The sequence below is a fragment of the Mustela erminea genome, chromosome 18 (assembly GCF_009829155.1).
Source record: "Mustela erminea isolate mMusErm1 chromosome 18, mMusErm1.Pri, whole genome shotgun sequence".
Classification (NCBI taxonomy): domain Eukaryota; kingdom Metazoa; phylum Chordata; class Mammalia; order Carnivora; family Mustelidae; genus Mustela; species Mustela erminea.
In genome coordinates this window covers 42,250,310-42,260,693 of record NC_045631.1, presented here as the reverse complement: position 1 = coordinate 42,260,693, position 10,384 = coordinate 42,250,310, and the positions used below count along the sequence as shown (strand labels likewise).

Genomic DNA, 10,384 nt, shown 5'->3' with positions numbered 1-10,384 from the left:
CTGCCAGCAGAGCCCCCTGCGAGGGGCACATGCGAGCCCCCCAACCTTCCTGTCTCCGCTTGGAAAGCTTTCCTCAGAATTCAAGACCCTGTCAACTGATCGTTCCCCTCCCTGTGTGACTCCCACACAGGCCTCGCATAGCATAGCCTTTCGCTCTTGCTAACACTCAGTAAATATTTACCGAGAACACACTGCGGCCATCCTGCTGGTGTGCGCCTACCACCTTAACTGTCACCTTGCCGCGTGGGTGTCTCAGGGTGAGAATTTCTTGACATTCGGGACCTTAGCTTATGCACCTAAGAATCCCCAGTTCCTGCAAAGGGTTCAGGCACACAGTAGGCCTTAATATATTTGTTTTAAAAATGAATTCCTGGGGATGCCTGGATGGCTCTGTTGGTTGAGTGTGTCCGACTGTTGATCACACAGCTCAGGTCTTGATCTCAGGGTTGTGAGTTCAAGCCCCACATTGGGCTTCACGCTGGGCCTCGAGCCTTGTTAAAAAAGAAATATAAATACAAATAAAAAAAGGAATATGCTTGATTATAAACGAAATTGGTTTCCAAGAAATTCCTAAATCCCAAGGCTGGAAGACACATTGAAGGTTGCCTCATCTGTGTCCTAGGACTCGACCGTTCTGGGCTAGTCATCACACAGAACTTGCTTGACCAAGTTCAGTGAAGGGGGGACTCGCAGTCTCTGTGGTCGCTCCTGCCACCTGAAGATAGCAGTGAGCATGTAGATGTTCTTCCTTCCGCAGAGCTGCAACCTGCCCCTTCTTAGTTCCCTCCACCAGCCCCGTTCTGCTCCCTGGAGGGTCATGGCAGAGGCCCTTCCCTCCTGCAGCCCACACCCCACCATATATGTGACAGTTACTGCATCTCTTCCTAAGTTTCTTTTTTTTTTTTTTTTAAGATTTTACTTATTTGTCAGAGAGATAGAGAGAGAGCACAAGCAGGGGGAGCAGCAGGCAGAGGAAGAAGCGGGCTTCCCGCTGCATAGGGAGCCAGGACTCTGGTATTATGACCTGAGCCACCAAGGTGCCCCTAAGTTTTCTCTTTCCTGGGGAGGTAAGACCATTGCCCAGCCTGTGTGACTCTGAGCTTCAGTGTCCTTGTTTGTAAACATCCAGATAAGACAGTGCCTATCTATGTAGATACTGTCAAATGAGCTCATATATGTAAAGTGCTTAGAACAGTAGTAGGTATATATTAAATGTTCAGTAATTATTTCAATATTATTTCATGTACTATTTTACTTATAGCACTTAAAATTTTGCAACGTATATTCTGAGACATTTAATTAAGAAAACAGAATAATGGGGGCTGCTCGGTAGAGTATAAGACTCTTGATCTCAGGGTCATGAGTTCAAGCCCCTTTTTGGGTGGGCAGCTTACGTAGTTTAAAAACAAAAGCAGAATAATATATGATCACATGCAAAAGTTATATTAATATATTATACCTATTTCATTTAAGTTAATTGTAGTATATATTGTATTCCCTACCCCCAATAAAATTGGAAAACTCCTTAGGTGGGTTTCATTATGAAGCTTGATGGGCAACTTGGTCTTTCTATTTTTTTTTTTTTAAGATTTTATTTATTTGACAGAGAGAGACACAGCAAGAGAGGGAACACAGGCAGGGGGAGTGGGAGAGGGAGAAGCAGGCTTCCCCATGAGCAGGGAGCTCGAAGCGGGGCTCGATCCCAGGACCCTGGGATCATGACCTGAGCCGAAGGCAGATGCTTAACTGACTGAGCCACCCAGGTGCCCCCTGGTCTCTATTTTTAATGAATGTTTGCTTCATTAATGAGGCAAATGAACAACTATCAGACCTTAACTGAACCCTGATCATTCATATTTACTGCTTCAAGATTTTCTCATCGTTCTCTTCTTCATTGACGGTAACCAACTATCCCGGTTTTCTCAGGACTGAGGGAATGTGGGAATTTTAGTTAAAACCAGATATGAAGGGTTCTCGGGACTCAGAGCTTTCAGTCACCCTATTCATGATTCATAATGGATTTGAGGGCATGGACCTCTGGAGTCCATGGCCAAGGTCACTACTCTCGCAACGCCAGAGATACAAGGAGGCATTTCCCACTGGGTCTCACAGGGCTGAGATTGACGGAGCCTGCAGCTTTGCAAGAAACTCGATTTTACCAATTCACACAGCAGCGATCAGGCCCTAGGGCATTTCACTAAAACTTATAAATGATGGATTAGAAAATCAGACTGTCAATTTAAAATGTTCCCATTACTTTCTTAGAGCAACCCCTTATCTGCTTAGATACCTAAGAGGGATGGAAGGTGAGCAGGTGGCGGAGATGGGCCTTCCTGGAAGGTGTCCTGATGGTGGATTTGACTCTTCACTGCAGTGAGCCCCTTTCTAGGGAGGTGGAGCATATGGGTGAGCAGTGGAGACCATGGATGAGTCTAAGTGGACTGACTCACCACCCCCGCCTGGCATCTGCACTGACCATGAGCTCCCGACCCACCCTTGGGGTGGTCCCCTCTTCTCCTTGTACCAGTATGCTTGCCAAAGTGACATTCGTGAGTTCCAGATCGCTTACACCACTCTCTATTACAAAGCGCTTCCTGATACCAGAGTTCTGTCCCTGGGTCACATCACACGGGGGTCCTGGGAATATGACCCTGAAGTGGCTGATTTTCTTATTTGTTTAGTCAGAGAGGTTCCTGTTCTGGGCGTGAGCCGTCTTTCTCTGCAGCTGCCCTCGCCTCTCATCAGGACAGTTACTTTGCCGGCCTGCAGTCTCTGGAACCAGGGATTTTTCACCACCAACACCATCTGCTGCCCTGATTCCCAGAGGACCTCCTCCCTGTCCACCTGGCCTCCTCGCTGCCCTCTAGTTGACACGCTTAGGGGTTTGCCACTGGCCAAGAACTGGGAGGGGCCGCACCGGCCTGGGGTGATGGGTGATCTGGAAATAGACCTGGGGGAGGGGCCTGGCCTTGAAGCTGGCTCTGAGGTGTGTGTCTGTGTTTCTAGCGCCTGGCCCTCAGCAGTGGGGCAAAGAGAGGCGTCTTTGCAGACCCAGCCCTCCTTTCTGGAGAGGCCTATCTGCCCAGGGTATCCCCCGCTTGGATTGGTGGCTGGAGTCCTAGCCACACACAACTATGCCTCTGGACTGCCTGGTGCTTCCTCCCCCTAGGGCTCTCACCCTAGAACTGGGTCTGGCAAAGAAGGCCCTGGGCTTGTGGCCACATCTGCCAGTGCTCATGAGCCCCACTCAGCACCAGTTGCTCACACGGCTACCCCAGGTGATGAAAGGCTGGTCATCGGGGCAGAGACAGTCAAGGGAGAGGAGCCAGGCAAGGTGCCCAGTGCTGCTGGGGCCAGAGGTGGAGCTCTGAAGGCACCAGGTACACGCTGGTTTCTCCTGAAGTCATCCTCTGCACTGAGACGACAGGCGGCTGCTTGACACCAACCAGGCTGGCTCTCCTGAGTCAGCCTCCTGCGGGCCCTGGCAACTTAAGGTGACAAGTTCATGCTTTGACTGTGGTGGTGACAGGCTAATGGCCTCCCTGCCACCCCTCAGGAAGCCCAGGGCCCAGCCTCTGACTGCCCATTCTCTTCCTGTCAGTCCCTTTGGTCTGGCCTCAATGTTTTTCACTGTTAATATTCAAGGTTTTATTAAAGATAAGTAGGTCCATGGAAGGAAAAAGATGTCCTCAGGTCAACAATGAAGCAGGAGAAAAAAATTGTAGTTTGCCCAAAGTTCCTGGGTACTTTTCAGCCTCCGTAGGGACTCACAGACACCTTCTGGAGGTGGTCCTTCACCTCTGTGCTAAGCTCCACCAGCCCCAATCCTGATGCATTGGGCTGACCCTCTGGCTTTGGTGCCAGACATCCTGGTGGTGACACTAATGAGAAGGCAGACACAGGTCCCCAGCTACCCTGACCTGGGTGACAGAGACACTTTGCAGGCTTACCTGAAGCCAGTTGAGACTGACCTGCCCTCCAACCCAGGGACTGTACCTGTCCTATCTGCACAGCTGTTTAAGGTCCTCACACACTCTGACAACCATAGGCTCATCCAATGTCTCCAGAAGACCTCAGGAATGGGATGATTCTACACTAACCCACGAGATACCCCAAAAGGCAGGACATGCAATGGAATGGAATGCATTGGAATGCAAAGGAATACTGATACCAGTGAGTCCAATCAGGATTTGACTCCCACTCATTTACATCCCACTGTCATTTACTAGGTCTGAGACCTGGTAAATTAGGCACAATTAGTCTTAGTTTCTTTATAAAATCTATTTATTTATAAAATCTACCACTTCATAGAACTGAACAAAATAATGTAAGTACCCTAGCATAATGTCCACATACATGGTTGTTCTTACCCCCAAACCTCAACTTTGGGGTGCATAAGTGCCTAAGAGGGGCCCTGACAATCCACCATGACCTAGGGACAACCTACTTTGCTCTTGTGATTCTGAGAATTTAGATCACTACATATTTACTACTTCCTTGCGATCTTCCACCAGAAATAGAGGCCACTGGCCCTTTAACTGGAGATTCCCCTGTTCACAGAATCACGGACCCTTAGCTATGGGCCACTCTGGCCCTGCATGTAGTCCAGGCTTTGGCTTTGGTCTCCTGAGCTGCTTGTCCTGGACTCCAGCTGCCTGACCAGTGGCTTTCTTGGACTGGCTCTCTGGCACACTCTGCTTACAAGATGAAAGGCACTTGGACCAACTCTCTTGCTTGCTCAGAGCCTGGCGGTAGGGATGGTGGCTGCAGGCCTGCTCCTGGGAGGACTAACAGGACACTCTGATGTGGGAACATGAAACTGGTGGAAGGGTCACCTGATCCACGGAGGGCTTGGCGGGGGTGGGGAACCTGGGGCCCAGAATGCCATGAGAGAGCAAGGCAGTATCTGTTGGCCTTTTTACCCTGGAAAGAAATGTCTCCCATGAGTGGACCCCACCCATGTTGTCCAAAATGAGGAAGGGGAAGCAAAAGCGAGGGGAGGCATTTGCTCAGCGTTGAAGAGGCTGGAAGTTGGGGAAGATCTTTTCACTGTGACGGAAGAGAACAGGCATCCCCCTTCCACACATCTACAAGCCTTTAAGAGACCAGTGACTTGATTTATTATGTCCAGTGCTTTATTTAACATAAATAGTCTCATAAGAGGAGACATAAACATGTCCCCAGGCCAGTACAGAGTACGTGTGTGTGTATATATGTGTGTGTGTGTTTATGAGGAAGAGATATGTGAGGTCCCTGATCGGTACTCTGAGGGGGTGGCCGGTCAGGCAGGGCCTGGGCCAATCAGTAAGGCAGATGAGGTCCCTGTCCTGGGGTCCTCACTGCTCCTGGGCGCCCCAGGAGATGTAGTCTGGCCGCGTGGCTGCGTGGTACTCGTCGATGAGCTGCTGCACCACCTCCCTGGACGTGTCCAGCTCATCGAAGTTCTCCTTGAAGATGTCCTCCTTGCGGAACTGCTCCAGGAAGGCCTCCCGTTTCCGCAGCTTGTCATACTGGCGACAGGTCCGCTCGAAGAGCTTGGTGTGTGCAGAGAGCAGGGGTCACAAAGAACTTAGAGCACCAGTATGGCCCAGAAAGCTAGGGAAGCAGGGCTGGGCAATCCATACGTTAAGAGAGCCAGAAGCAGGGGCAGCAGGGATGTGGACAGGTGAGGCCCAACCAGGGAAGCAAATATGGGAAGACACATGTAAACAGTGAGCCTCACCGAGGAGATGCTGGTGTGGTTGGCCATCATGAGCCCACTGACCCGGTGGGCCGAAGGCAGGTAGGGAGACTTCCTTGACAGGGCCACCTGGATGCTGGCAGGGCCCCAGGGGATGAAGTTGGCCAGCTTCCGTTCCCGGATCCTCTGCAGACTCTTGTGGACCTGAGGGGAGGGGTGCACGCAGCAGTGGTGGTGGTAGCCTCTCCTCTACCCCTGCGGGGCCCGGGGGTGGCACGAAGGGGCCTCACCTACCTGGGTGGGGTCCACCTCCCCCTGGATGATGTTGAGGATGGCGATGTAGCAGTGGTTGGTCTGGCGATCCCGGCCCGTGGACACCATCACGTTCTTGGGCTGCAGCAGCCGCCTCATGACATCCAGGACCGTGGTCTTCCGCACGCTGGCCACCTGAGGGGACAGTGGGCCACAGGGCCCGGGCCCGCACTCAGGCCACCGTCCAATGCTTCAGCCCTGTCCGACTTGGGCTAGTGTGGTTTCTTGGGGAAGGGTCTCGAGATCCAGGTGTACACTGAGCCTCTGCTGTGGGACTGAGTCCTCCTTAGCTTGGCAAGGTCATGGCCCTGTGCGGGACCGTCTGCAGACCCCACAGAGCCTGGTCCCTGAGGGGAGGGAGCCAGCGGCACAGGACAGAGGAGAGCAGGTCAGCGTGGAGTTGGACGGTCTATGCCGGTCCTGGAGCGCAGAGCCTCTGGGGGCCCCAAGGGACAGCTCCTGGGGCAGCAGGGGGACAGAAAGGCGAGGGCAGGGCCTGCCGCGACTGCTCCTACCGACTGGTCCGTGGTGAGCGGGGTGTAGCCCGTCATGAGGAAGTGGAGTCGAGGAGTGGGAATGAGCGAGGCGATGAGGCCGATGAGGTCATTGTTCATGTAGCCGGGGTAGCGCAGGGTGGTGGTGCTGGCTGACATGATGGTGGACACCTGGGGACAGGAGTGCGTGCCGTGGGCCTTGGCCCCATGGAGGGATGGGGGTTCCCTTCCCAAGGTGGACCCCAGCCAGGAGGGGTTCCGGCCCAGAGAGTCCGGGAGTGGGGGCTCACCAGCTGGTTGATCTGGGAGAAGGACGGGTTCTGGATGTGCAGGCGGTCTGTGGCGATCCGGTTCAGGGCTGTGTTGTCCAACACCACCTGGGGGGGGACAGAAGAGAATGACAAATTTATGGAGACAGAAAGAACAGGAGTTCTGCCTGCGTCTGGGCTCTGAAACTTAATTTCTTTGGTGTCTCATGGCCAAAAAGACCCATCCAAAAGGTACTGCCACAGGACTGAGGAACAAAAGGGCTCAAAATGGACTTTTTAAGTGCAGGAAGATGATGAAAGCAGACAGAGGTGCTGGAGTGGAGAATGGCAGAATCCAGGACGCACCACACAGTCTGCATTCTGGGTCAGCCTCTTGAGTGTGAGCAGTGAGTTGTAGGGCTGGACCACCACATCGCTCATCTCGTCCTGATTGGGAAACACTGAGTACGTCTGCACCAGCTTCTTGGGGTACCTAATAGGGTTGAGAGAAGAGGGTCAGGGTAAGAGACTGGAGACTTGGTAAACATGGGGGTCATGATAGTCAGAAAGTGGCTGAACCTAGATGGGGAAACTGGGGTGGGACACAGGATCAACAGAGAAAGGAGACTTGACTTTTGGAAGTCTGCAAGCCCAAAGGAGGAACGGCAGAGACACATCTTCAGACCTAGGGTTCTAACTCTAAACCAGCCATGCTCCCTGAACCTTCATCTCTTCATCTAGGGCCTAGATTCTAAGCTGCAGATTCAACTCCCCAGAGTGTGATCAGGTTCTTGGTTATGGTACCTTCCCTTTCCTAACCACAGGACTGAACAGAAGGACTCTTTCTCTGTTCCAGCAAATAGGAAGGCATATCTGAAAGTCCTCCCAGCTTCTTGGGAAACCACGTTTTCCAGCCTCATGAAACACAGGCTTACCTGTCATTCAGCCTTTCTAAGAGGTAGGAGCCCAGGCCAGAGCCTGTCCCCCCAGCGATGGAGTGACACAGCACGAAGCCCTGCATAGGGAAGGGGCAGTCAGTGTCTAGGTACTGCATTGCAAACTGGACCCATCCTACAACTTCTAGGACTCCTATTTTCCCGAGGCCTCTCCTCCACTTCCCTCCCCAACACCTACAGCTTAGGAGACCCTGCTTTGTGTCCAACAAAGCCCAGTGACTTGTTCAGTGGAAAGGGCACATGGGGAGGTCTTATACCTAACAGGTGGCTTCTAAAGGGTGTCGTCAAGCCTTTCCTATGACAACTCCCACCAGCATTCCTAAGACACTCACCTCTAGACTGTCACTGCCATCTGCCTCCCGATCTATGATGTCGAAAATGTCCTCATGGATCTTCTCTCCCTGTACAGACATGGGGAATGTCAGAGTGGGACAGGACCATGGACAAGGACTCTGACCTCAGAAGAGCCACCCTGGATTCTCTTTACAGAACCATAAAAGTCCTTTTGTGGAGCACAGTAGCCCTGTTTTTCATTTGTATTGAGAGGCCGTAAAGCACAGTGGGTATGAGCAGATGGTACATCCAGGTCATGTATTAGTTCTAGTTTTATTTAACCAAGTGACTCTGGGCAGATTACTCAGTTTCCTCATCTGTATAAAGAAGGGAATAATACAACTCTTCGATGCCTTATTTAAAATTCTTGGGGCCAGGTAAGTTTTGGGATTCAAATATTTCCCGTTCAAGTAAGGTACTATGGTACATATGATGTATGTTAAGTAAAACGCCAGTGGGTGTCTAATGTGTGTTAATCAAATATATTAATTATTAATTAATAATTAATATTAATTAATATTCTGAGGGAAGGCTGCCCTTCCCTCAGAATATTTCTGCAATGACCCATATGAGTAATGACAAGTTGGATAGAAGCTAAAATAGCTGATCTCCACTGAGATTTGTTGTTTATTTTTAAAGATTTTTTTAAAGATTTTATTTATTTATTTGAGAAAGAGACAGTGAGAGAGAGCACGAGTGAGGAGAAGGTCAGAGGGAGAAGCAGACTCCCCATGGAGCTGGGAGCCCGATGCAGGACTCGATCCCGGGACTCTGGGATCATGACCTGAGCCAAAGGCAGTCGTCCAACCAACTGAGCCACCCAGGTGTCCCTTAAAGATTTTTATTTTAAAATAATCTCTACACCCAAGGTGGGTCTCGAATTCACAATCCCCAAGATCAAGAATCACATGCTCTACTGAATGAGCCACCCAGGCACCCAATATTTTGTTTCGCTACTAAATAAGTTATACATCATCTTTTGGTTTCAGATTTTGGAATCTGAAAAAGCAGTTAAGAGGCCATGAACCTATAATATCTACCTCTACAGTTGTGGGGAGGTTTAAGCAAATTATATGTAAAGCATTTAGTATAGCCTGGCACATAGCATTGGCAAGTGCAGTCTTAACCATATTATGTAGTAGACTTAAAAAAAAGAACTCTGCTCAGCCATCTCTCTCTCCCTCTCCACTAGGCATACATCCTTGATCTGGTTTCTTCTCTCTCTGGCAAGTCATACAACCTGTCCTCACACAGGAAGGGAGTTGTGGGTCCTGCCAGAGAATAGCAAATGACCTGCGAGAATCCACTGGCCCAGTTGTTGCCAGCTCCTCCTCCATGCTCCGACAGGTAGATGTTCTCTGGGTTGTAGAGCTTCGCATAGGGGGAGTTGAGGATGGAGTGGATCACCCGGGGCTCCAAGTCCAGCAGCACCGCCCTGGGGATGTAGTGCTCATCGTCTGCCTGCCAAGGGGCATCCAGCAAGGGGGCACACTCAGCTAAGGCCCAGCCCTCCATCCTCCCAGCTCTGGCTCCTGCCTGCCCTCCCTCCTCAAGCCTCCCGCCCTGGTTCCTCTGCCCAGCGGGTCTCCCGGTACCAGGCCCCTGCCCTTCCCTCAGACCCCCTGACCAAGTCGCTGGGGGCACCTGGTAGAAAAAGACGTCCTTGCGGTCAGTGCCCTCGGTGGCGAACTCCTCCACGATGCCCTCGGGGCTGATACCATGCTCGGCGCACAGCTGTTTCCAGAACTCGAACCCAACTGGGGGAGGCGGGCGGACGGGGGAGAGAGAGGGTATCTGGGTCTGGGCAGATTCCAGCTAGGAACAGAGGGACTGAGCGTCTGGGTCTGAAGGTAGGAAGTCAAGCTTCGGGAGTCTCCCATGTAGGAGGAAAGGGCTGTATGCCAGCGACTGGGAGAGGAGGGCCCCTCGGGGTTGGGCAACTGGACACTGGGTCAGGCATGTCCCGCCTTCGGAAAACTACGATTCTGGGAAGGGTAGATGGAGTCCGGGATCACACAGCGAGATCCCACAGAATCTAAGGAACCTAAGTAGTGGAGGGGCCGGAGGTTCGCTCACTCTGATTGCCGCACTGGCCCAACTGTAGGGTGATGATTTCCCTCGGCATCGCTCCTCAGGCACCGGCGCTGCAGACGCTCCCGCCAGCCAAGCCGCGGCTCTCAAGCCGCTAGCCGCACGACGCAGGCGCCAAACAACTTGTTCCTCCCACAAACTTTCTCTGCTCCAATGAGAACTGAGTTCTGGCGCTGGTAGGTCCTTATTCATTCGGCTTCAGTCGAGCAGACTGCGCGTGCGCAGCTCCGGGTCGCGCTCTGCGCCTGGGCGCGGAGGTCGTACTTTGAC

General features: G+C 51.9%; 1 protein-coding gene across 1 annotated transcript; it reads right to left on the bottom strand.

Moving 5' to 3' along the window:
* Nucleotides 1-5,113: 5,113 nt before the first annotated feature.
* TUBG1 (tubulin gamma 1) lies at nucleotides 5,114-10,236 on the bottom strand. The gene is made up of 11 exons (XM_032320461.1): nucleotides 10,100-10,236; nucleotides 9,668-9,780; nucleotides 9,317-9,484; nucleotides 8,023-8,091; nucleotides 7,670-7,749; nucleotides 7,101-7,227; nucleotides 6,777-6,863; nucleotides 6,508-6,657; nucleotides 5,975-6,127; nucleotides 5,723-5,884; nucleotides 5,114-5,534 (listed from the first exon to the last, which is right to left on the bottom strand). Exons 1-11 carry the CDS (start codon nucleotides 10,146-10,148, stop codon nucleotides 5,337-5,339), a joined length of 1,356 nt encoding a protein of 451 aa, XP_032176352.1. The 5' UTR covers nucleotides 10,149-10,236; the 3' UTR covers nucleotides 5,114-5,336.
* Nucleotides 10,237-10,384: the final 148 nt, after the last annotated feature.